We start from the raw sequence: 26,460 nt of genomic DNA on the forward strand, positions 1-26,460 counted from the left end.
GAGGATAATTGTTGGTTTCATAGACTGTAAAAAAATATGGACGACACCCCTTCGCTCTCTTCCATTGGTGAGAAGTGAAGCCGCCAGTGTCCCGATATTGCGCTGACATCTTGGAACTTGAGTCTGCGCAGTAGCGATCTCGGGACCAGACCTGCGCAGTAGTGAGCAGGAAGTAAAGCCGCGAAATCAAGGCCCCGCCCTCACTCTCGGTGTGAAATAATTAATTATAGAAATTTAGATATTAAGTTTAAAGCTCCAATCTCCTCAGTCCTCCGAAGATCCCGAAAGTCTGTTGGTGCTTCAGTGACTACTTCGCTCAGAGAACCTGTCAACCACAGCTGTCAATCATGACGTCACATCACCGTTTTTATAGCATCAAATAACTAACTAAAAACAAACTTATTTTAAAAACGAACACTTGAATTTACATCAGCGTGATAAAAAAACTACAGTAAATGACAGAAACCACCTTCGGAAAAAAGATATTAAGTGTAATTAAATTGTTTAGTTGGTCTCAAGTCCCGTTGAATAACACAGGGAGGCGGGGCTTATGACCTATTCTAGGACCAGTCACCGGGGGGCGATTGAGACGTTTTGGCTTCACTTTTCAGGGCTTGTGCGGCACGCTTGGTTGGTTTCTATATAGAGATACAGACATAAATGCTTAGATATGTCATTTAGTATTAAAACAAACTCAGTAACTGATAACTTTGATTTTCAGCTCCTCCTACAGTGAAATTCATCATCAGTGAAGCCCCTCCCACATCAATCACATCATCAGTGAAGCTCCTCCCACAGCAATCACATCATCAGTGAAGCTCCTCCTACTGTAATTCTCCTATAAATGCTGGAATATTCCCATCAGTCTACAAGTGAAGACGAGCATCAGGAAGAGCTGAAATCTGCAAAGACTGAGTTTATTAAAGAGGACAGTGAGAACATGAGTGATCCAGAACCCTGCAGAATGAAACACACTGAAGATCCTGAAGAACAAAGAGGTTGGTGTTTATTCTTCATTCATTCATGATGCTGAAGAACATTCATGGTAGAAACATTCAAGCACTTCTTGACATTTAGATAAACGGGTAAACTATGAAATAGAAGAATATTTTCTTTCTTGTTAGTTAACCACAAATGGTCAGTAAAGGGAGGTTTGAGGAACTGTTATATTGATTGTCAACATCAGGTCCAACTAAATATTTTAATGTTTTATTTTACATTTATAACTGGCTCACATTTTTTGCAACCATGTTACCAAACATTTTGACATTTCTCAATATAGTTTGCTGAGTATTGCCACGATTCGATATCGATTGTTTTGGATATACTATATTAGATAAAGTACATGGCAAATGTTCTCAAGGAAAGAAAATCTCTCAAATAATGCTGTAAACTACACATGGGAGTCAGTTTGTACTACATTAATATAATATTGAAGGTTAAAATTTACTGATGTGTATACAAACACTTAAATTACATTCAAGGATGTTTTTAAAAAATAATAATAATAAAGTTATACTAACTTTACAATTACATAATCATATTTCTATGGTGGCTGTCAAAAAAACTGTTTACTGATTTTATTCAAACATGCATCAAATATTGAACATTGAAAATTATAATGAATATGTAATGTGGTGCATATAATTATCAAAATGCTCCTCTCTAGAATAATTTTTTCTAGCTGAATAACGAGTTATGGTCACTGAATATGGGTTTTCTTTTTTGTATGATTTATTTATGTTTATGATACATACAGGGTGAAAAGAAAATAAGTAAACAACCAAACAAATAAATAAACAGGTATAAGTCAAGTCACCTTCATTTATATAGCGCTTTTAACAATATAGATTGTTTCAAAGCCGCTTTACAGTGATAATAGGAAATTAAAGTGCCAGAGATTGTTTTTGCTTTTGCTAAAATTAATTCTGCTACAATTAATTCTGAAAGCTGATCTAAATATTTTATACATGTATACACAATTATAACTTTTCATGATTAATTATATATTTCCCTTTTTGAGCTATTTTGCTGGCGTTTTGTGTGTCTCACTGATGGGTAGTAACGAAGTACATTTACTTCGTTACATTTACTTGAGTATTTTTTTGGAAAAATTGTAGATTTGAATGTGGGTACTTTTACTTTAACTCGAGTACATTTCTAATGAAAAAAATGTAGCCTACTTTTACTTCGTTACGTTGGGCAACGTTCCTCTCTTAACTTTATTTTAATGCAATATGTGTTGTTATGCGTTTATTCCAAGCGCACTGTATCTTTTTTCTGGGCTTGAGCGATGCTCAATTCACAAATGAATCACTCTTTTGAGTCGATTCTGTTCAAAGACTTCATGAAACAAGTCGGCAGATCTGTCTAAATCGGTTCGCGAATCAGAATGATCTGTTCAGTTTACTACCGTCTGTAAGCTGTGTCCCAAAGTGAAGGCTGCATCCTCCGAAGGCCGTATTTGAAGGCCGGATGGCCGTATTTGAAGGCCGATTGCGTCACCGCGGCGCGACGAAGGACGTCCCAATTCAAAGGCTGCATCCTTGGAAGGTCGCATTTGAAGGCCGATTGCGTCACCGCGGCTCGATGAAGGCTGTCCCAATTCAGTTCTGCATCCTCCGAAGTCCGTATTTGAAGGCCGGTTGCGTCATCGCGCCGCGACGAAGGCTTCCCTGATTCAAAAGCGACGCCAAATGCACCCTTCGTTTCCCCGTGAAAAGAAGGATACATAAATGGACACTTAGCGACCTATTCTACCCCATAAGTCATTGCGCGCCGTTGACGACAGCATTTATTTACTTATTTTTAAAGGCGGCCGAGACTAGAGATCGGTGGTGGACAGCAAATTCACATTTAAATGTAAGTATTATGTTTTAATTTACTCAAATAGCTAGCGAAACCAGAGTTAAATTTCTTATAAACTTCTTCTTAACTCCTTCGTCACCATTGCGTGGCTACATTTATCATGTAGTTTTAGGCAAAACTTGTGGTAATAACGTTATTAGTTTAACGACCTATTTGTAGTATTTGCACTTGTGTATTATAAGAAATGTCACTCACCCAATAAAGCCCAAAACAATAAGGAAAGCAGTAGATAAGGCAATGGGGTTTCACTTTTATGTGTTTTTGTAGTGCTGTCATGCTATTTGGTTTTAACCAAATTTTAGTATACAGAAATATGATTTCTTAAGTATTTTGTATGCATGTCTTGATGTGTCATATTTTGCAGTGTTAACAATGCACTTAAGATTGCTCCTCTGTGTTAAGTACCCTTTTCTGCTTTTTTAGAACAATTCAGGAAAAAATGGGTTTATATATATATATATATATATATATATATGAAGAGTTCAGATGCAAAAGCCTCTAAATGCCATCTGAAATTTTCTTATAGAATGATCATTTTTATCAAGCTTGTGTATTTAAGTTCAGTAATTTCACTTAAATGACAATTAATAGGTAATCTTCATTGCCATTTAAGTGAAATTATTGAATTTAAATATACGAGCTTGATAAAAATGATCATTCTATACGAAAATTTCAGATGGCATTTAGAGGCTTTTGCATCTGAACTCTTCATATATATATATATATATATATATATATATATATATATATATATATATGAAAAGTAATACACACATCTTTGCTGAAATGTATTGTTCTGTTGTTGTTAACAAGCCATGGTTCATTTGCTCTGCCTTTAGGATTGCAAGTGTCCTGGGACAGGAGTGTGAGTGGGAAACCCACTGCTGAAACTTGGCCCTGGTTTGTCCTCATGGATGAGGTTTTGGGACAGAGGCAATGCACCAACCCCCCTGTCTTCATCGCCTCAATCCCTGAGGACACACCAGGGCCGAGTTCAGTAGTGGGTGCCCACGGTGTGGAGGAGCCAGGGGCAGCAGCACCAGCACCACCAGTAGCACCAGCAGGAGCACCAGCACGAAGGCGGCGAGACAGGACGGGTTTTTGAACTTGATCAGAGAAGAAATGCAACTACAGAGGGAGGCAGAGGCGAGGAGTGCACAGGAAAGAAGGGAGAGGATGGACAGGCTGTTTTCTCTTCTTGAGAGAATGATTGAAAAATGTTCTACATATTCTTGTTTAACTTTTTTCACTTTTATTTTTTTAAAGAAAAATTATGTACATTTATTTTTATGCTACTTTAATTGTGTAAATAAAAGAGAATGAATTGTTCTGGACATTGTTTATTTTTGTAATGACAGTAATACTTTCTGCATGAAACAAATTCTATACCTTTTAATTTTTTCAAATAAAATTGGTAAATGAAAATCATTTGTTCTATAGGCTACATTAAAGCACTTTTTCCAACTATTTACAAAATACGTTAAACATATCAAAATCAACATAAACATTTAATTTTACAATACTTAAATAAGAAAAAAATGATGTAGACTCTATTGAGCTGAGCTGCTGGACCGGGATGGGCTGCCCCTGGTAAGGCCTCCTGCTGGTGGGACATCATCTGGGATTGTCTCCAGAGCGTTTGAGTGCATATTTCCACTATCCACTAAGTTGTCAACCAACAGGTTTGCAGGGCTGATTCAATCGACGGCTTTCTGAAAAAAGTACTTTTAATAACTACTGCATTTATATTAGGCTACTACTGCATTACTGCGTATATGTTGCATTTTACTTCTGTATATTTTCAATATACAGTAATATCTGGTTGTTACATTATATAGCTACTTTTGTGTAGTTTAATGTAATCATATTGTGATGTGAGGAAAAAAGTACTTCAGTAGGTTACTTCACATTTGTAAGTGAATACTTAACGAAATATGCAGTTCCGAAAATTAAAGTAACAAAATTAGTCACAATATTAACAAATTGTTGCTCACTACAGCAGCGTCCCATATCAAAGGGCGCATCTGACGCGCTCGGACCGGTCTAGCCTACGAAGGACTGTTCTTGTCGCCTGGCAACTGTGACAGCTGCCAATGACGAGCGCGAGAAATACTGGACTTTTTATATTCAATTGGGTTTTGTATTCAAACAGGGCTAAACCGAAAATACATGACCTGGCAGCGCCGGGGCTAAAACATCCTCACCATGTCCTCAAGTAAAATATAAAACATAAAAATGAATGACAATAGCCAATTCTGGCTCCATAGCTGTTTACTGTATCAAAATGAATGATCAGGATAGTAGCTGTCCTCTCGCACCCCAGATAGCAACATTGTTTCGGCCCGGATCCGGCCCACATCTGGCACTTGTGGAATGCGGATCTGGCCCACATGCAGCGTGGAATGACGACCCTTGGGTGGCCCACTCCTATTTGCCAGATCTGGGCCACAAGCAGGCCATAGCAATGCCACATGTCAGCCAAGAGCAAAGAAATAAACCAGAACTGGACCTTATCTGAGCCACAAAATCTGTGTATATTAAATATGGAGTCATCTCAGCCTTAATAAGCCTGTTAACAAGCAGAATCACTGAAGGAAAGAAGAGAACAGAAAAAGAGACGAGCAGAAACACAAGAACTACAACTGACTTCAGACACAGTCTTAGATGAAATCAACTGAAGAGAAAAGAAGACATTAAATCTGTGAAGATCTCAGCAGAGGAGGATTAAACAACTCCACAAACAGCATTACCAGCTTCACTTATTACTAACCAGACTGACTTTATTTCTGTCAGACGTCTACAAAAGTTTTATTGAGAATTAATGGGTTTAACTCTAATGTGTTTCATTTAAAGTCACCATAAGAGTGACTAGTGTTTCCATTAGTTGGGCTCTTGACTCTTAATATATCTTATATCTCATTTGGCTGCTGTGACAGTGTGTTTGTTAAACACATTTGCAGTAGCAAAGAAAGCTAAAGTGAAACGAGATCAGATGATGGTTACCTGTTGATGATTTTATAATCATCATGAAATAACCTTTTTCACTGATGTCTTTGGAATGTAACAATTGTGTTGATCCATTAATAATGTCACATCACAAACTCTGTGTTTCTGCAGCATGAGATTCAACAATATAATATCAATAAGTTAGAAGACTTTATCAAACATGAGCACGAAAAAGTCAGTTTAATATGATGCACACAGACATCAACAATCAGCGTATGAATCTCAACAATGGTGACAATCAAAAGTACTTTGCTGCAATGCATGCTGGGTACCAGCATAGTAAAAAACTCCCAGCATGCATTGCAACATGAATAAATTATGCAGCTGAATTGTCCTATAATTTTGTTTGCTTCTAAATATTTGCTTTTATTTTTTGCTGTTGTTTTTGTTGTGAATTAGTAGCTTTTCAGTGATGTGAATTATTTTTATCTAAATATTTGTGATTGTCACCATTGTTGAGATTCATACGCTGATTGTTGATATCTGTGTGTGTCAGCATAAGTTAAATTTTTTATCTCATGTTTGTTAAAAGCTTTAAACTGACAGTTATAATATTGCTAGATCTCATGCTGCAGAAACACAGGATTTGTGATGTGAAAATATTAATGGATCAACACAATTGTTAGATTCCAAAGACATCAGTGAAAGGTTATTTCATGATGATTATAAAATCATCAACAGGTAACCATCATCACCTGATCTCATTTCACTTTAGCTTTCTTTGCTGCTGTAAATGTGTTTGACAAACACACTGTCACAGCGGCCAAAAAAGTCAAGAGTTAAGATATACTAAGAGTTAAGAGCCCAACTAATGGAAACACTAGTCACTCTTATGGTGACTTCAAATGAAACAGAGTTAAACCTCTGTTAATTCTCAATAAAAACTTCTGTAGACGTCTGACAGAAATAAAGTCAGTCTGGTTAGTAATAAGTGAAGCTGGTAATGCTGTTTGTGGAGTTGTTTAATCCTCCTCTGCTGAGATCTTCACAGATTTAATGTCTTCTTTTCTCTTCAGTCGATTTCATCCAAGACTGTGGCTGAAGTCAGTTATAGTTCTTGTGTTTCTGCTCGTCTCTTTTTCTGTTCTCTTCTTTTTTTCAGTGATTCTGCTTGTTAACAGGCTTATTAAGGCTGAGATTACTCCATATTTAATATACACAGATTTTGTGGCTCAGATAAGGTCCAGTTCTGGTTTATTTCTTTGCTCTTGGCTGAGATGTGGCATTGCTATGGCCTGCTTGTGGCCCAGATCTGGCCAACAGGAGTGGGCCACCCAAGGGCCGTCATTCCACGCTGCATGTGGGCCAGATCCGCATTCCACAAGTGCCAGATGTGGGCCGGATCCGGGCCGAAACAATGTTGCTATCTGGGTTTTCTCTTATCTCTGAAAATATCTTGGCAAAATTCCCTTGTTTAGTGCAGAAAAACAGCGATTTATAGTGTCAAGCTGAAAATACTCTCTTTCTCTAATGCATTCTATGCGACCATTTTATCTAATGCCCGGCAGAGGTGAAAAAAACAAACAATCGCCGTATATCCCATACACCTGTCCGTCTCTAACACTACAAAGATAGTTTAACCACATAACATGTACAGTGAATGTGTATTAGTGCGCATTTCGCGCCAATCCTGTTTAAACTATAACGTCACGCAGTTTTGTAACAATCGCGAGATGGAGGACAAGCGTCCCGACGGTGACCGTTAATTAAACCTGTTTTTCTCAAAATTCCGTTCCAGAAAATCATAGCGATCGGCCGACTTCAGATAAACATAACTTTTGCTACCAACAAGCTATGATAAAAATAAAAACAGATTTGGAAAGGGCTTGATACCAGCTTCCATATGATATCAAAACCTGTAATAGGTAAAATTTCACCATGTGGTGGGTTTTCCCAGATCGCATCACATATATATATATATATATATATGTATATATATATGTGTGTGTGTGTATGCATATATATATGTGTATGTATATATATGTATATATTTATACACAAATATTTTATATACATTTTTTGGGGGGTTTTTTCCACAAATTGTGCTTGCAAATTGTATAATATCCCAGGTAAACATGTCTAGTAATTGTGCAGTTAATTCTCATACTGTATTTTCACTTTTGGAATATTTATCCTCTCCCCAAATTTGTTACTAATAAAACACAATACAAATTATTTAAAGAAAAAAATTATATTTACCTTTTAATAGTTTGTTTACATCTACCTTGTAAATATATATTTTTTATTAAAAAGGTTACAATTACAACAACAATTCAAGTGTAATCTTACAGTATATTCTACAGTAAAAACTGTACCCAAATCTAGTCAACAAAATGTTGTCTTTCATATTTCGCCTGACTGTAACGTTGTTCTTATGAAATATTAGGGCATATAAATGTTAATTTGCAGTTTAATACGTTGCTTATACAAATAGCCTACATTTTATTTCAACATATTTCAGTCGATTTTTACTCATCTCAGTATAGCAATACAGTTTGCTAAAACATCATCATTCATTCACACACACGCGATTTAAATTTAAACTGTCTTTTGCGAGCTGTGGTAAACAGCGCGCATCTCTGCCGTTCATTCATTCATAAACAGAAACCCGATTCACGTGAGAAGGGAAAAAAACTTACTAGGCTACTGTATTCCTCGGCTCAGTCTGATCCTTGCTCCTCGAAATACCCGCACTTCTGAGGGACATTTTCCTTTATTATTATTCCTCACAGCGCTGCGAGACGGTGTAAACAAGTAATGATCTGAATAAACTTGTGTTTTCTCGAGCTGATATGGGGGCGTTCACAGGATTGCGCCGTGGATTGCCTCAGACATTTGCCTTTGAATAGCACGCGCTCTCCGTGGGCGGGGTAACATTACATTTGAATCAGCTGTAATGAGCTCGACTGGAATCGCTCTCTTTTAATACAGATTTCACAAGATGAGAATATTTGTTTTTTATATAAATTACTTCATTTAAAAGAAGAGAATTCAAGCTTCATGCCTGTGTGTCTGTATGCCTGTTTGACTGAGTATTCGCTGAGTTATTGTTCATTTTCGGACGCGTTTCAGAATGGACTTCACTGACAGAGAGAAAGCAGAACTCGCATCATGTTTATTTTTCTTTATTTGGCAAAAAGCACAACACTTTGTTTTTATTGTGAGTATACACAAAAATAATACACATTTAACAGAATCGATTGATGTATGAAACTCCTTTGGAAAATCAAAGTCAACAGAGTATTTATGAGTTTCTTTTACACTGATAAAAAAAAAAGAGAGCTGGTATCGCCGGCGAGACCGCTGACCTCAGGGGGTTAAGAAATCCTTTATATTATATCTAAAATTCTGGATATTTATGCAGAATCACAGTTATGCTGTAAACAACAACATAAATCAAACATAAAGTTCAAATGATGATTGTCATAATATAACCAACACCATCAGATCACTTTTTTTCTTTGTTCATCTGGCAGTTATAACTCAGATACAGCAGCCAAACAAAATCTAAAGTTAATAATATTAGGGTCAAGAGCCCAACTAATGCAAACACCCATCACCATAACGGTGGCTTACAATTTGAGATTTTCTCCTTCAGTGATTCTGCTTGTTAACATCAGGTGTCTTTAATAATGATCAATCATCACTAAATTAATCACTTAAAGGGATAGTTCACTTTGAAATTAAATTTTGGTATGTTTTAGCTCACCTCAAGGGGATCCAAGATGTAGGTGTCTTTTTTTCCGTAGTAGTGTCAATTTTGATATTTTTAGGTTGTCGTGTGTGAGGAAACAATGATATCGACAGTGATACGCATGCGCGGGATACTATACTTCCTGAACAAGCGCGCACCCGAGTCCGTGTTGCTTGCACATTAACGCGAACAGCGCCACGGTTCGTGAGCAACCGAGCTCAGACCACCTCCTCCAGGTAGTCTCGGGTTCGGTACTCTAGTGCGCACCCGGGTCCGATGACAGCGTTCATATTACCGATTTTTCATGCGAACCGTGCCCTGGTCCGCACTAAACTGCCAGTGTGAAAGCGCCCTAAGAGCATGCACAGAGTCCAAATTAAAACAATTCCCCATCGTCCAAATTAAACAATTCCCCATCGTAAGTACACATTGATGGCCTAAGACACGAAACGAGCGGTTGTGTGAGAAAACGAGTCAGTATTTATATAGTTTTTACCTCTTATACACAACCACGTCAAAGCGATCTGAGGGCGCGCGCGCTTCCTGGTGTGTGACGTGTACGCAGACTGGTACATAGATGTTTACACTAGATGTCGCCTTGGCTATGGCATTCGTTCCAATCAATCAACTGTCATAGCCAAGGCGGCATCTATTGTATATATCTATGCACCAGTCTGCGTACACGTCAGTGACACACCAGAAATCTTGCGCGCCCTCAGATCACTTTGACGTGGTTGTGTAAAGAAGTTTAAACGATATAAATACTGACTCGTTTTCTCACACAAACCGCTCATTTCGTGTCTTAGGCCATCAATGTGTACTTACGATGGGGAATTGTTTTAATTTGGACTCTGTGCATGTTCTTTGAGACAGTAACCATAGACCTGCATTATATGACTGTCAGACAAGAACGTTTGACCTAAAAACATCAAAATTGAAACTACTGCGGAAAAAAAGACACCTACATCTTGGATGCCCTTGAGGTAAGCTAAAACATACCAAAATTTAATTTCAAAGTGAACTATCCCTTTAATTATCTCTGTAAGGAATATGACTTAGCTCAAATGATTATAGGGAATCAAAATTGTGAATCGGGTTGATTCATCTATATTCTTACAATATTAATAAATTATTGAAGCTGAAATTTAGACTTATTCGTATACATCAATGTTCAATTACAATGAATTATAATTCAATCATTAATATACCAAAATGTCCCTCTTTCAGATCAATTAATCAGAATAATTTTAAGGGAAATTAATGTATTAATTAAACAGTTGTTTGTCCCGCAAACTGGTCGTAAAATCAATTCCATCAACTTCTCAACAAAATTATCTCTTTCTTATAATTCGAAGAAAGCTATATTTTCTGGCCAAGAAAATTACTTTCTTGTTCTTATAAAATGTTGGTTACTTAACAGTAGCGCATTTGTAAAGCGTAACTTGATCGTCATTTCATTGACTTGTAAAATGAACACTTATACAGAGACAATCTAGGATATAATGGGTCTTTAATAATTTGACTAATAGGCTACTACATCGAACTAAGGAATACAAGTTCTACAATTTACATGAGTATGCATATAACAATACAAACAGTAAAGACAAATACAAGACTAAACGGAATAACAGATGAGAGAGGGAGAGGATGAAAGGGAGAAAGTGAAACTAAAGTTCAGGATGAGAGATCACCGAGATGCTCCCTAAAAGGGAGCCATGTGGATCTTCTCGCTGACGAAGATGGTTCGTAAAAGTGCTCATTGAAGATTTCCTGGGTCGGTCTTTTATGGAAAAGATAGGTTGACGCCTCTGTTCGCGCGAACAACCAATCACCTTCAGAGATTTCAGAGCGGGAAGAAGTTCTTTGTCTCGTCAGACAACGCCCACTCGAATTATTCATGAGGAGATGAGAGTAAGCTGTTCAGCTCCAGAAATATGAAAAGTGTAAACCAATGTACATTATTGTATTCTGCTATCGAAATCCGACTCTGTTAGATTGCGAGGTTTACAGAGATATGAAACTTGTCATATGAAGATTGTAGGAACACCTAGTTACAATCACATGCATGAATAGAAGCATTTACCAGTTCGTTCCTTCAAATAAATGTCATACACGAAGGGAATATAACCTAGGAAAACACTCAGGAGTATATGAAAAGTTACATGCTTATATTCTAAGTTTAATGTCCAAAGTTAGTGTATGTGTGTGCGTTAATGTGTGTGTTGGAATGTCTGTCACGTTGCGCTTCCCGTTATCTCTTGCAGAGAAGCTTTGGCTGCAGCTTCATGCAGGGTCATAATGTGTTATCCTCTAGAAAGAGGAGTCGGGTTACGGAATGCGATTCCACTGGAAAGACATTCTTCAACAATACATTTCAGAGCTAGACACTATGTTATAGAATAATAATTTAATGGAAAAAAAAATGGACAAAAAAACCTGACATTCAAACTATTTTGGAATTTACTGAAAACGGCCCAGCGCGACATCCGACGGGTTTTCCCAGATCGCATCACATATATATATATATATATATACAGTGGTTAAATTGGGCCGGGGCTCTCCGGGGCTCAGCCCCGGCACATAAGCCTGCTCATTTGTGTCCTGATGTGCCTGTTTACAGTCAGTTGCCTAATGGAAATTATGTCACATAAAATTTGATGAAAGTGATGCTTTGGAAAACATATTTCTGACAATAAATGAAGGATTTTTTAAATGGCATGTCTATTTTGTCTCGGCGGAACTGAGATGAGAACAATCGGAACACGGCCGTATTCTTGTTCAGCTGCTTAATCTCGTTGTCAGTCGACCATGATCGCGCACCGCTCGCGCATGCCATGCACATCTTAGGCTACTACTCAAAACTCAGACACGGATAAATGTACGCAGCAATATATAATGAATGTTCCTGGGAGATCCGTTGCGCGGGATGTGGAAGCGCACAAAAGTTCCAGAACCTTCAACTGCCTTAAAAAAAAAAAAAAAAAAAACTCACGAGCTGCTGGCCGCCGCCGCATCAATTTTGTCAAGTTCAGCACAACGTTGGTTGTACAAAAAGTGCCCTGGCCTTGAACGACAAGATAAGGAAAATATGTTTGGCACATTGTATGGGTCACTATATCATAATATGTAATGTAATACAATGTGTAATCAAGTGATGTCAATTCCAGCGTTATGGACAGGACGTGACATTTGCAGTAAAAACTTGAAATATAAATTCTCAGAAAATGCATTTAATACCAATATATTGCAACTGTTTAGATATACATACTCCCTTAATAAAGGAGTCCAGACATTAGAAAAATATCAGTCTACACATGCGTTTAATATTTAATATGAGGGAAATAGGCTACACATGCCGTGGACGTGACACAAAAAATCTTTAACTTTTAGGTGGCAAAATATTTTTTTTGTAATTCTGTGAATTACACTGCGCAAACCAAAAGTAATACTAGGCTACCCACCAGATACTCTCCACAGAACATAACATATTCATTTTATTTTATTTTTCATGTTCGCACTTATGAGGAAAAAACAATGTTACGGACGTGAGCGCTCTGAAAGCTATGGAAGCTTGTTTCCGCCACTGAATAATAAATAAATAATAATAATTGCAACTTTTTATCTCACAATTCTGACTTTTTTTCTCACAATTGCGATATATCAAGTCAGAATTGTGACTTTTTTTTCTCAGAATTGCGAGATATGAAGTAATAAAGTCGCAATTGGGAGATATAAAGTAAGAATTGCATGATATTCGTAGAAATTTCGTGTTATAAAGTCAGAATTGTGAGATATAAACTATTCTGATGTAAAAAAAAAAAGTCCGTCTTTTGTCTTTATTTCTCACAATTGTGAGTTTATATCTCGCAATTCTGAGAAATAAAGTCAGAATTGCGTGATATAAACTCGCAATTGTGAGATAAAAAGTCACAATTATTATTATTTATTTATTATTCAGTGGCGGAAACAAGCTTCCATAGAAAGCACAAAGCCTTTCTTTAAAATGAATTTCGTTTTGTATTAATTAATGAAGGCGCCGGCGCGTGAACTGGAGCGCGTCTCATAAATGAACCGAAACTCCTCACAGACCTGAGAAATATAGAAAGCTTGAAATGTCTTCTTTTAAACAGAACAATTCAAAAAGTAAACAAACTGCTGCATGTGTAATTTTTAGAAAACACTTGTTCATTAATAAACAATTAAAATGTCCTTGCTATATTTTACATATTCATAATCATTACTTTTGCCGGTTCTTTGTGACAGCTTTTAGGCGCTTATTGGCAGCGCCACCCTTACATGAACGCGTCACCACCGCATCAGCACCTAAAACAGGAAATTTTTTTCAATCCCTGTTTTGGCAGGGGAAAAACTGATCAGGGCTGCGTTTCCCAAAAGCATCGTAAGCCTAAGTTGATCGTAAAAACGATCATACGACTGATTTAATATTATGGTCTGTTTCCCAAAAGCATCGTAGCTTAAGTAGCACTTGAAAATCTTCGTAGATCTACGAGTGCTCTGGAGTAATCGTACATCCCCAAGTGCATCGTAAGAAGACAGATTTATGAGGACACCTGCAGGACAACCGGCAGATTACACCTTTAACTTTATTCAAATGCAATGTGATTATAATATAAGGTTTTGATTGTACTTTATTGTACACTTTATTACTCTTTTTTGTTGCTGGTTAAATTAATGTATAAATTAAATAATTAAAAAGGTCAGAAAACAAAACAAAAAAATAGAAATAATTTAATCTAATAATTTTAATCAAAATTAAATGAATGAACAAAAAATAAATAAAAGGTATCTTTTCTTCTTCTTCTTTTTTTTTTTCAGCCATTTTGTCAGTGCCTCCGCCTGTAGGTGCTTTATATAGACTTGTCTTGATTGCTAATCCACAACAGATGACAATTATTAGGTTAAACGTTCAGAATACGATTCCATATAAGGTTATATTTCAGCAACCTTAGAGGTAATTCCTCTACCCCCGGACCCCCGGACCCCCCTAGGGAGAGCCCCCCCACATAATAAATCCCAATTTAACCCCTGTATATATATATATGTGTGTGTGTGTGTGTGTGTGTGTATATATATGTGTATGCATATATATATATATGTGTGTGTATATATATATATATATATGTGTGTGTGTGTGTGTGTGTGTATGAAGAGTTCAGATGCAAAAGCCTCTAAATGCCATCTGAAATTTTCTTCTAGAATGATCATTTTTATGAAGCTTGCATATTTAAGTTAGCTATAGGTGACACACCTGAATGAATGGCTCATTAAGTATGCAGGGGCATTGTCTCATCAGGTGTGCACTACTAAATATGCATGATCGTTTACGCCCCATCCGCATATTGCCTTTCCAAACTAAAAGTGTTTCGCAAAACTTAAATCAATGTATCGTTTTATGTGAATGATTAGGCAGGATGATTTTCACATCATTTTGAAGAAAAAACTCTAGGCGATGATGAAAACATGTACAATGAAAACATGTACATACATGTGGCTCACATATCATGGTAGTCCTGTTTGTGCTAAATAGGGATGGCTGACGCGAAACAGTCGTTCCGAAGCTTTGCGAGATCCCGAAGCGCAGATGTTTCGAAACACTGATCCGAAGCGTGATTCAAAACACCCATGTCACGTGACTATGGCCAAACGAAGCCTCGAAGTGTTTCACTAAGTGTTTCATCAGGTGTGGTCCGCCGAATCAGCGTTTGATTGACACGGTCGGGAACAGACCACACAATCACACATCTGTATAAAAGTGAAATCAACGCATATTGACCTCGTGGGTTTTTGTGAGAGGAGTTTGATTTTGAGATAGTGACATTTATAGTGCGATTTGATTAGTTATAGGCTATTTAGGCTTACATTTAAATTTACACAACACATTGACTGATAGGCTAGAGACAGACAGAGTATACATATAGTGACGTATGGAGTCAATATAGGGCCACATATATCTGCAAAATAAAACAATGTTTTGCAAACAAAAAATATGTCTTGCAAAAAAAAAAATTTTTTGCAAAAAAAATAAAAAAAAGTTTTGCCAAAAAAAATAGAGTATTGAGAAAAAAAAATTGTTTTGCAAGTAAAAAAAAATAATTGCAAAAGAAAAGTTACCACTGAGAGAAAAAATAAAGTTTAGCAAAGTAAAACTTCAGCAGCATTGACTTTGCAACACATATTTCCCTTTGCGCCGCTCCTTTAAATCCGCGTTTCAGTCATCCGTGCCTCTGCGGCGCAAGCTTTCCTTTGCGCTTCATTTTTCTTTGCGCCTCGCTTTGTGTCCCTGATTTGACGTGGGGGAGGGGTCAAGAGGTTGGGGTGTGTACCAGGGTGTGTACAAATGACGAAGGCGCGTCCTTCTCGTTACGTCATCAGCGCGAGCCCCAGACCGTATGGATCGATCGGATCGATCGAAATGGCGGAGCAGAGACATGCGGGTGATGGTTCACAGGTATGTATTATTGATCGCTTTCTTATTATTAGACGTCTATATTATTAATAACAGATACTTAAGACCGGCCAGAGGGTGGTATTTAGGGGGGGTTTGAAGTAAAATTATTTGAGTAACACATAAATTAGTCTATTTTATGTGTGGAGAGCTTTCACTGAACATCATAATCTCATTTTTTTTGATGGAGATGGGCCTGATGGAGAGGCTTTTTGCATATGAAATCTTTAAATATAATCCGCAAAAAAGGCACAATATCGTATATGTGGTGGAAATAGCATTCAGGCATAACGTACGTTACTGCATCCATAGATATCATATATAAAGGCGTTTATATATGATATCTATGACTGCATCCGCCATGTTCTGTTTGTTCCGTATGTTCTTTGACCGAGTAACTAACTGCAACCTTTACCTAGGCATCAGCACAAATAAGGCTGTCACGATTTAACAGACATTATATTGTACATGATTTATGAACTGCTTGTGGGTGAAATAGGTAAAATACTGTTGCACCCGAAAGCTAGAGGTCGCTCTCGTGCGAAAACCCAAAATAAGCAATAATATACTAGTTATGGGAAATGCATATGGACATAATTTTATCAATATTCCTAAAACCTTCTTGGGTATTTTCATGATAATAAAGTATATTAATAATAATGATGATGATAATGATGATGTTCGACTAGTGTTGCTTTTTCAAATGCACGTTATAAGTGACTCAAACTCGAACTGCTTTTACATAGAGCAGCATTTCCTACTGATCAGAATCGTGAAAACACTCAAATAAGAAACAATCGTGCACAAAACACACACAGATGCATGCACAGAACTCAACACGCACACACCAGCCAAACTCCTAAGGGTGTTTTAACTTTAGCTGACTCGCATATCAATTTGTAAATCATTTTTTATACATTTAATCAAATAAATTCTTATCTTTAGGTCCATGGACCTAATGATGCCACAAGTCACCCGCTGGGAAGGATGATCATGGAAAGACTGCTATCCAAACTGCAGGATACAATGAGTCGCCTACCCCTAGATTTAGATTATTTGCAGTTTTTATGCGATCATGAGCTTCTCTTCATTTCATCAGTCTATGATCAAATTTCAGTCCCAGAGGAACTCCTTGGTGAACTGTCAACCTTGAAAAACACAGTGGATAGGCATATTGACAATAACAATGAACCTGTTACTGCCCTTGAAGTGGAATTTGGAGTTAAGGGGCCCGCAAAGTTGATTATTTCCAGAGAACATCTTCACTACCTAGTTAATATGCAGCTATCTGTTCCATGTATTGCCGAGCTTCTTGGTGTGTCAACAAGGACAATCAAACGTCGCCTCGCTGAGTATGGCATTTCTCTAAAGGACACCTACAGTAAAATCACAGATGAAGAACTTGACAACCTAGTGAGGTCAATCAAAGCTAAAAGTCCACACCTGGGCCATAGAATGATGAAGGGACACCTACAAGCCTTGGGTCATTGTGTGCCATGGACAAGAGTTTGGGATTCCATGCACCGAGTGGACTCTGCTGGAATACTTTCAAGAATTACACAATTGAGATGTGTAGTCAGAAGGACTTATTCCGTCAAGGGCCCTCTTCATGTTGTTCACGTAGACACAAACCATAAGCTGATAAGGTATGTCATGCGTGTCAAACCATTGATGTAATTCTACTGATAAAAGTATATGTGACCCTTTCTGTGAAAATTATGTTGACTTTGACTTTCACATTACATTATGTGAAGTCATTATTTGTGAGTTTCTGTGTTTTCTAATTCTATTTAAATTCTTTGAAAATGTATGAAGCAATATAAGTAATGGCCAAGATTTTTTGGGATATTTTTAATCCTTAAAAATGACTTATTATGCATGCGAGTTTCTCTCTACAGATTATGCATGTGAGTTTCTCTCTACAGTTTACACACGCATTTCAACTGGTAATAACAGATTATCTTTTATCAGATATGGCCTTGTGATATTCGGTGCCATTGATGGGTACTCCAGAAAGGTATTTTTCTCTTTCTTTAATGCATTATTGGCCTATAAATTTTGTACAAATCAAATTCCTGATGGAATGCATAAGTCTAACTTTACTTTATGTGTCTCAGATCATGTACCTTGGAGCTGCTACAGATAACAAGGCATCCACTGCCCTCGTTTTTTTTCCTTCAGTCAGCGGAGAGACATGGGTTTCCATTGAGGTAAGACAACTTACATCATGTGTATATGAATGCTTTGTTACCTCCAGTAATGATTGCTTCTTTTGTGAACATCACTTTGGATAAAAGTGTAAGCTAAATGTAAATGAATCCCTGCTTGTTTAAACATGGTTAAGTTTTTTAAATACTGTTAGGTTTCTTTTCTAAAATATCTTGTCATTTAATTTTTTGCATTTAGAGTTCGAGGAGACCAAGGAGTTGAAAATGTAGAGATTGCCAGATGTATGTTTTCTGTGCGAGGTTGTGGCAGGGGAAGCTACATCTCAGGAAAAAGCGTGCATAACCAGCGGTAAGCAGCTAGATAAATTAGTTAAAGCTTGATATGAATTTTAAAGTGTTCGGTTTCTAAGAATGATTTGTGTTAAACATCACACAGTTTTCTCTTCCATTTTTAGCATTGAGCGCCTTTGGCGTGACATATGGATGGCAGTTACAAACATCTATTATGATGTTTTGCACAGCCTTGAAGAGGAAGGATTGCTAGAGCCAACCAACAGCCTTCACCTCTTTTGTTGTCAGTTTGTGTTCCTGCCTCGTCTCCAGGCCAGCCTTGACTCCTTTACTAGAGGGTGGAATAACCATCCTCTCCGTACAGAGAGTAATCGAAGCCCAGACCAGTTGTGGGAAATTGGACTCCTGCAAAACCCTGTCACTCCTCCAGTCCAATCTGAGGTATTTTAAGAATTTGTGTCTTTTAATGTATGTAATGTTCCCTTTCAGTCGCTCACGTTCGACGTAACGTCGACGTGACGACGTAATTGGGATCACTTCAGGGAGCCCTATCAACTTCGAGTGTCTACAGAACGAGCCAATGAAAGTTGGCGTGCGTGAATCGCGTCACGCGCCCCCGCCCCGCGGGTATAAACAGGAAGCGGGCGCACGCACACATTGTCTTTCACTTCGGAGCCGAGTTTCTGTGAGACTTTTTTGTCTATGAGAATCAGCCTTGAAGACTTCAAAGAGGATCATCTCTCTCTGTTCCTGTGTTGGTGTGACGGCGCGATCAGCGGTGGCCGTGAGCATTGCAGCTCTCAACTGCTGTTTTCACAGCACTGTGTTTGTGTGTGTGTGTGTCGGTTCGGTGGGCGTTTCCCCTGTGTGTGCATTCACACTGCGGCTACCCCTGGGTGCCTCAACACAAAAAGAGAGTTCTAAATCCTTTTTTATTTTTTACTAAAAGAGCAACACAAGCGTGACCCTGCGTCTTTTTCAAGATGTCATTCCGCTTGTGTTTCTGGATGCCGTCGTTCCCTGGCGCCAGCAGATGGCCACAGCAGTTGCCTCTCGTGTTTGGGCATTCAACACGCTGAGGCAGCTTTTGTGGATAGTTCATGTTCCCATTGCGGGAATATGACTATCGCAGCGCTGAGATCGAGACTCGCTTACCTCAAGGGAGGTGCAGTCCCCTCGCCTATGCCCCGATCTAGTGTCTATTCTGCCCCGCAGAATAGACCTACTTTGGCGCATGACCAGGGTGGTCTGAGGGTTACCGTGAGGGCTTCCCCGTCGAGTCATCCTCCGCGGGCCCCTCACGCCTCACAAGTGCCGTCGCCACTGGGGCCCCTTAGTGGACGCCTTGGTCCTTCTCCGGAACGACCAACCGTTTCCTTTGGGGCTCCGGCTGATGACCAGATGTCGATCGCAGCATCGGAGGGGGAGCTGTCCTCTGGAAATGACGACTCGGCTGCGTTGCCCCCCTCGGGGTGTGTAGCGTCGTCCGAGCCAGATCCAGAATGGACCGCTATGCTTTCCCGGGCCGCCGAGAAGGTCGGGCTTGCGTGGAATCCTCCACCACGTCCCGAACCTTCTCGGTTGGACGATTGGTTTCTTGGGGCGGGCCGTGCTGGTTCTCAGTGCGCCGCCCCGGTACCTTTCTTTCCGGAAGTGCATGAGGAGCTCACTAGGACGTGGAAGGCACCGTATAGTGCCCGAAGCCGTTCTAGTGGCTCCTCACCCCTCGCCACCCTCGACGGCGGGGCAGCTAAGGGGTATGTGGATATCCCCCCGGTGGAGCGGGCCGTCGCGATGCAGCTGTGTCCGGCGTCCGCTTCCTCTTGGCGGGGTAATCCACGCCTCCCGTCCAAGGCCTGTAAGTTTTCGTCCGGCTTAACGGCTAAGGCTTATAAGGCCTGTGGACAGGCTGCTTCCGCCCTCCATGCCATGGCGCTCTTGCAGGTCCACCAGGCCCAGGCGCTCATGGACATGAACGAGGGTGGTTCTGACCCAGAGCTCCTCCGGGAGCTCCGTGTGGCAACCGACCTCGCCCTACGGGCGACGAAGGAAACCGCACGTTCGGTTGGTCAGGCGATGTCCACTCTGGTGGTCCAGGAACGCCACCTTTGGCTCAACCTGGCGGATATGAGGGACACCGATAAATATCGGTTCCTGGATGCCCCTCTTTCCCAGGTTGGGTTGTTCGGCGACGCGGTCGAGAGCTTTGCCCAACAGTTCTCGGCCGCACAGAAGCAGACGGAGGCCATCCGGCCCCGGCGGACCCCTGCTGCTCCCACCCGTCCGCCGGCCGCAGACCCTCCGTCTACTCGTCGCCGTGGTCGGCCTTCTGCGGCGTCCTCCGCTCCCGCTAAGCCCCAGCAGCAGCAGCCATCATCCAGGCCTCAGCGTGGAGCAAGCCGCAGGAAGCCGACCCCGCCCGTCCAGGCCGCTGCCAAACCAGGAGGCAAGCGACGGTGCAAACGACCCTGAGACGGGCGGCCCAGAGGTGGATCAAGTTGCTCTTCAGGAGATGGCGAAGGCGCCACTCCTTCCCCCGGTGGAGGGCCGGGCGGAGAATCTTTTGTTTCCTTTTCTTTTTGTTCCGCCCACAATTTCAATAAAAGTAATTTCTGAAACCTCAGGGCCCCAAGAGGGCGCGCTTGGCAGTCGACGACGCCGCCATGCCTTGTCACTCCCGAGCCCCTCTTTCATCGCCAGCAGGCAGCAGTGGCTGTGTCCTGGACGCACTGACGCCTCTGCACACTCACTCTGCCCGTCGACGGAAGCAGGTATGTGCTGCACCACACACTCAGACCCCACTTCGGGCCGCTGTGCTGTCCGAGTCGGGTCCCTGCATTCCGCCGCGCTGCCCCACCCCGGGTACGTCTGTGGTGCCGTTGGTCCCGCTTGCTCGGTCTCTGGGAGCCTGGTTAACGCTTCCCAGCCCGTCTCGCTGGCTCATCCGTACCATCAGACTCGGCTATGCGATTCAGTTCGCCCGGCGCCCCCCTGCGTTCAAGGGCATTCTGTTCACCCGTGTTTTGGCGGACAATGCCCCTGTGCTCAGGTCAGAGATCGCAGTCCTACTGGCGAAGGATGCGATCGAGCCGGTCCCTCCAGCCGATATGAAGACCGGCTTCTACAGCCCGTACTTCATTGTACCCAAGAAAGGTGGTGGGTTACGACCAATCTTGGACCTGCGCGTCCTGAATCGGTCCCTTCACAGGCTACCGTTCAAGATGCTTACGCAGAAACGCATTTTCAAGTGCATCCGTCCCCAAGATTGGTTTGCAGCGATCGACCTGAAGGACGCGTACTTTCATGTCTCGATTCTCCCTCGACACAGACCGTTTCTTCGCTTTGCGTTCGAAGGGCGGGCATATCAGTACAAGGTCCTACCCTTTGGGCTGGCCCTGTCGCCCCGCGTCTTCACGAAAGTCGCGGAGGCGGCCATTGCTCCCATGTGCGAGCGTGGTGTTCGCATCCTCAACTACCTCGACGACTGGCTTATTCTGGCCCAGTCGAGAGAGCAGTTGTGCGAACACAGGGACATGGTGCTCAGTCACCTCAGCCACTTAGGGCTTCGGGTCAACTGGGAAAAGAGAAAACTCACCCCCGGGCAGAGGATCTCTTTTCTCGGTATGGAGTTGGACTCGATCGACATGACAGCGCGCCTCACTGAGGCCCATGTCCAGTCAGTGTTGAACTGCGTGAGCACGCTCAAACGCAGAACTGCGGCACCACTGAAACTGTTTCAGAGGCTCCTGGGGCATATGGCATCTGCAGCCGCGGTTACGCCGCTCGGATTGCTTCACATGAGGCCGCTTCAACACTGGCTCCACGATCGAGTCCCGAGATGGGCGTGGCAGAGCGGTTCGTGCCGGGTCCAACTGACTCCGCACTGTCGCCAAACTCTCAGCTTGTGGTCGGACCCTTCGTTCCTGCGGGCAGGTGTTCCCCTGGAACAAGTGTCCAGGCACTCTGTGGTCTCCACGGATGCCTCTACCACCGGCTGGGGGGCCACGTACAACGGGCATGCAGCTTCAGGTCTGTGGACGGGGCCTCAACTGCATTGGCACATCAACTGCCTCGAGTTGTTAGCAGTACGTCTTGCACTGAGCCGCTTCAAAACGCTGCTACTAGGCAAGCACGTATTGGTCCGTACGGACAGCACAGCGACCGTTGCGTACATCAACCGCCAAGGTGGTCTACGCTCCCGCCGCATGTCACAACTCGCCCGCCATCTCCTCCTCTGGAGTCAGAAGCATCTGAGGTCGCTTCGTGCCATTTTCATTCCGGGCCTGCTCAACCGTGCAGCCGACGAGCTCTCACGGCAGCAGGTGCTACCGGGAGAATGGCGTCTCCATCCCCAGGTGGTCCAGCTGATTTTCAGGCGCTTCGGGACCGATCAGGTAGATCTGTTTGCCGCCCCGGACACGTCTCACTGCCAGTTGTTCTATTCCCTGACCGAGGGGACCCTCGGCACGGATGCTCTGGCACACAGCTGGCCCCGGGGCCTTCGCAAGTATGCATTTCCCCCAGTGAGCCTTCTTGCTCAGACCTTGTGCAAAGTCAGGGAGGACGAGGAGCAGGTCTTGTTAGTTGCGCCGTATTGGCCCAACCGGACCTGGTTCCCGGAACTAGTGCTCCTCGCGACAGCCCCTCCCTGGCCCATCCCTCTGAGAGAGGACCTACTCTCTCAGAGACGGGGCACCCTATGGCACCCGCGTCCAGACCTCTGGAAACTCCATGTCTGGTCCCTGGACGGGACGCGGAGGTTCTAGGTGACCTACCCCCTGCGGTAGTTGACACCATCACTTCCGCTAGAGCCCCTTCTACGAGGCGCCTCTATGCGTTGAAGTGGAACCTATTCGTTGACTGGTGCTCCTCTCACGAGGAGAACCCCCGATCTTGCTCGATCAGAGCCGTGCTTTCCTTCCTGCAAGAAGGGCTGGAGCGAAGGCTGTCTCCCTCCACCCTTAAAGTGCATGTTGCCGCTATTGCCGCACATCACGATGCTGTTGATGGTAAGTCTTTGGGAAGGCAGGACCTGGTCGTCAGGTTCCTGAGGGGAGCGAGGAGACTGAATCCTCCTCGCCCACTCTCTATACCCTCTTGGGATTTGTCTCTGGTCCTTTCGGCACTGCAGAGACCACCCTTTGAGCCTTTTCAATCAGCTGAGTTAAAAATCCTGTCCTGTAAGACAGTTCTCCTGGTTGCATTGGCCTCTATCAAGAGGGTAGGGGACCTGCATGCATTTTCGGTCGACGAATCGTGCCTAGAATTCGGCCCGGATAACTCTCACGTCATCCTGAGACCCCGGCCCGGATACGTGCCCAAGGTTCCTACCACTCCCTTCCGGGACTAGGTAGTGAACCTGCAAGCGCTGCCTTCGGAGGAGGCAGACCCAGCCCTGGCTTTTCTCTGTCCCGTTCGCGCTCTGCGTCTGTACGTGGACAGAACGCAAAGCCTCAGGACCTCAGATCAGCTCTTCGTCTGTTACAGAGGCCAGCAGAAAGGGAAGGCTGTCTCCAAGCAGAGGATGGCCCACTGGGTAGTGGATGCCATCGCCTTGGCTTAGGAAGCCCAAGGCGTGCCCTGCCCGCCTGGGTTGAAAGCCCACTCCACTAGGAGTGTCGCTTCTTCCTGGGCGCTGGCTCACGGCGCCTCGCTGACAGACATCTGTAGAGCTGCGGGCTGGGCGACACCTAACACGTTCGCTAGGTTTTATAGCTTACGTGTTGAGCCGGTTTCTTCCTGTGTGCTCGCTTCTACTAGCCGGTAACACCGAAGTTCCCGCTCTAGTGTCGGCTTGCTGCGCCACTCCCTTCCTAGGAACGGATACGTGCGCTTTTTACTCCAGTCAAGTTCCCCATTGGCGAACCGTGTGAGTTCCTCCGCACCCCTTCGGCAGTCGGACGTGTCTTCCCTTGGCAGAGTCTGCTCTGCCGTCACTGTCCGGTGTGTCTCCCCCTTTGGGTGGAACCACCCCAGTGACATTCCATATGTCGCACTGCCCCTTCGGCCAGTCCATATGTGTATTCTCCACATGTTACCTCCCTTCGGGCAGGATGTGGCTCCGCAGCGTTCTTTCCCCTGGAGAGGTACGCTTTCCCAGTGTTATCCAAGAGTTCCGCTGTGTGGGGTATAATGGAACAGCAGTTGAACTCCCTCTACGCAGGTCTTCCGCCCCAGCAGTTGGGGGTCTGAGAGTCTTGCGTAGGACGCTGGATGTGGCAGCAACCGTGGCGTTTTCCATGGGATCCCAATTACGTCGTCACGTCGACGTTGCGTCGAACGTGAGCGACTGAAAGGGAACGTCTCGGTTACTGATGTAACCCTCGTTCCCTGAAGGAGGGAACGGGAGACGTAACGTCCCGTCGCCACCGTTGCTGACCATCGCTGCATGGCCGTCACAAATCTCGGCTCCTCAGCGAAAAACAATGTGTGCGTGCGCCCGCTTCCTGTTTATACCCGCGCGGCGGGGCGGGGGCGCGTGACGCGATTCACGCACGCCAACTTTCATTGGCTCGTTCTGTAGACACTCGAAGTTGATAGGGCTCCCTGAAGTGATCCCAATTACGTCGTCACGTCGACGTTACGTCTCCCGTTCCCTCCTTCAGGGAACGCGGGTTACATCAGTAACCGAGACGTTTTCATGCAAGATATTGCCCCAATGTCCATAAACTATAACCAACTTTTAACAGATTGCACAAGACGACGACTCTGACTGGGACACAGACAGTATCTCTGACCAGCCGTGGACAGGAATTGTAGTTCCTCCAGTTGAATGCCCCTTAACTGAAGAACTTAAGGCCCAAATGCAAACTTTTTTTAACCCAACCTCACACTCTCAGAACTATGGAAGAGACAAGTATTTAGAAGTTTTAAATTTTGTGCTGCTTCATTCTTAATTGACACTAAATCATTGAAATGACTAGTGACCAAATGATCCATTTAAAATCAAATTCACATCCAATTCAATAAAAAACAAACTTAAGTTGACATTGCATGCTTGTTTTATTTTCTGTATTGGCTATATTTAAAGCAGAAAAGACTTGTATAACAACTTGTGTTCTCTTAACACATTCAATAAGATATAAAACTTTACAATATGTAACACGTTGTGTTCTCTACACGTACAGTACATTTCAAATCCATATAACAACTTGTGTTCTCTTAACACATGTATTAAAGGGATAGTTCACCCAAAAATGTAAATTCTGTCAGTAATTACTCACCCTCATGTTGATCCAACCGCGTAAGACCTTCGTTCATCTTCGGAACACAAATTAAGATATTTTTTATTAAATCTGAGTGCTGGATCACCCCTCCATAGGCTGTTAGGTGGCCCAAACTTGCTGGCCCAGAAAAGTTATTAAAGAGATCGTTAATATAGTCCAAGTGACTACAGTTGCTCAATCTTAAGTTTATCAAGTGATGAGAATACTTTTTGTGCGCAAAAACAAACAAAAATAACGACTTTATTCCACTATTTATTTCCTTCTCTCTCGACCTCTAGTTAGTTTACGTAGTGTTTTTGCGCAGCGCGTCTGTGTTACACGTCACCACACAGGCCAGGGCTCCAGACTAACTTTTTGCCTTGGTTGCACTGGTGCGCCTAACTTTTTTATTTAGGTGCACCAGCACAAAATTTGGGTGCACCGAAAATTCTCGCCTCGCGTCACCTTTAACGCCACAATTTCAAGGTCACCTTTTTATCACGCTCTATATACATTCATATTATGTAAATGATTTTAAACAAGAATAAGGTGTAGGTAAATAAAACAAAAAAAAACAAAAAAAATTTTTTTAAAGTGCTTCACTGAGCTGCCAAACGAACTATTTTGAGTCTCTAGCTCAGGCGCGGTATAGGCTCTACCTCCGTCTCTGAGTCGGATGCCATCTCCGACGAAAGACCAGGGCTTGGCATCTTACCAGGGACTGGGGAGAATGGTGGCTGAAGTAGCTTCATGTCTGGGCTG

General features: G+C 42.4%; 1 protein-coding gene and 1 long non-coding RNA gene across 2 annotated transcripts; both read left to right on the plus strand.

Moving 5' to 3' along the window:
- Nucleotides 1-2,427: 2,427 nt before the first annotated feature.
- Nucleotides 2,428-4,202, plus strand: LOC309478454. Its single transcript, XR_014198991.1, has 2 exons — nt 2,428-2,862; nt 3,708-4,202. It is a non-coding gene; the product is annotated as an uncharacterized lncRNA (long non-coding RNA).
- An 11,452-nt stretch (nt 4,203-15,654) lies between these two features.
- On the plus strand, nt 15,655-25,480 carry LOC309477841 (uncharacterized protein). Its single transcript, XM_082141296.1, has 7 exons — nt 15,655-16,037; nt 16,980-17,680; nt 18,006-18,051; nt 18,152-18,244; nt 18,441-18,551; nt 18,658-18,934; nt 25,183-25,480. The coding sequence occupies exons 1-5, from the start codon at nt 15,927-15,929 to the stop codon at nt 18,462-18,464; spliced, it is 975 nt and encodes a 324-aa protein (XP_081997422.1). The 5' UTR covers nt 15,655-15,926; the 3' UTR covers nt 18,465-18,551; nt 18,658-18,934; nt 25,183-25,480.
- Nucleotides 25,481-26,460: the final 980 nt, after the last annotated feature.

Source organism: Leuciscus leuciscus (genome assembly GCF_965113295.1).
Source record: "Leuciscus leuciscus genome assembly, chromosome: 1".
NCBI classification, from domain to species: domain Eukaryota; kingdom Metazoa; phylum Chordata; class Actinopteri; order Cypriniformes; family Leuciscidae; genus Leuciscus; species Leuciscus leuciscus.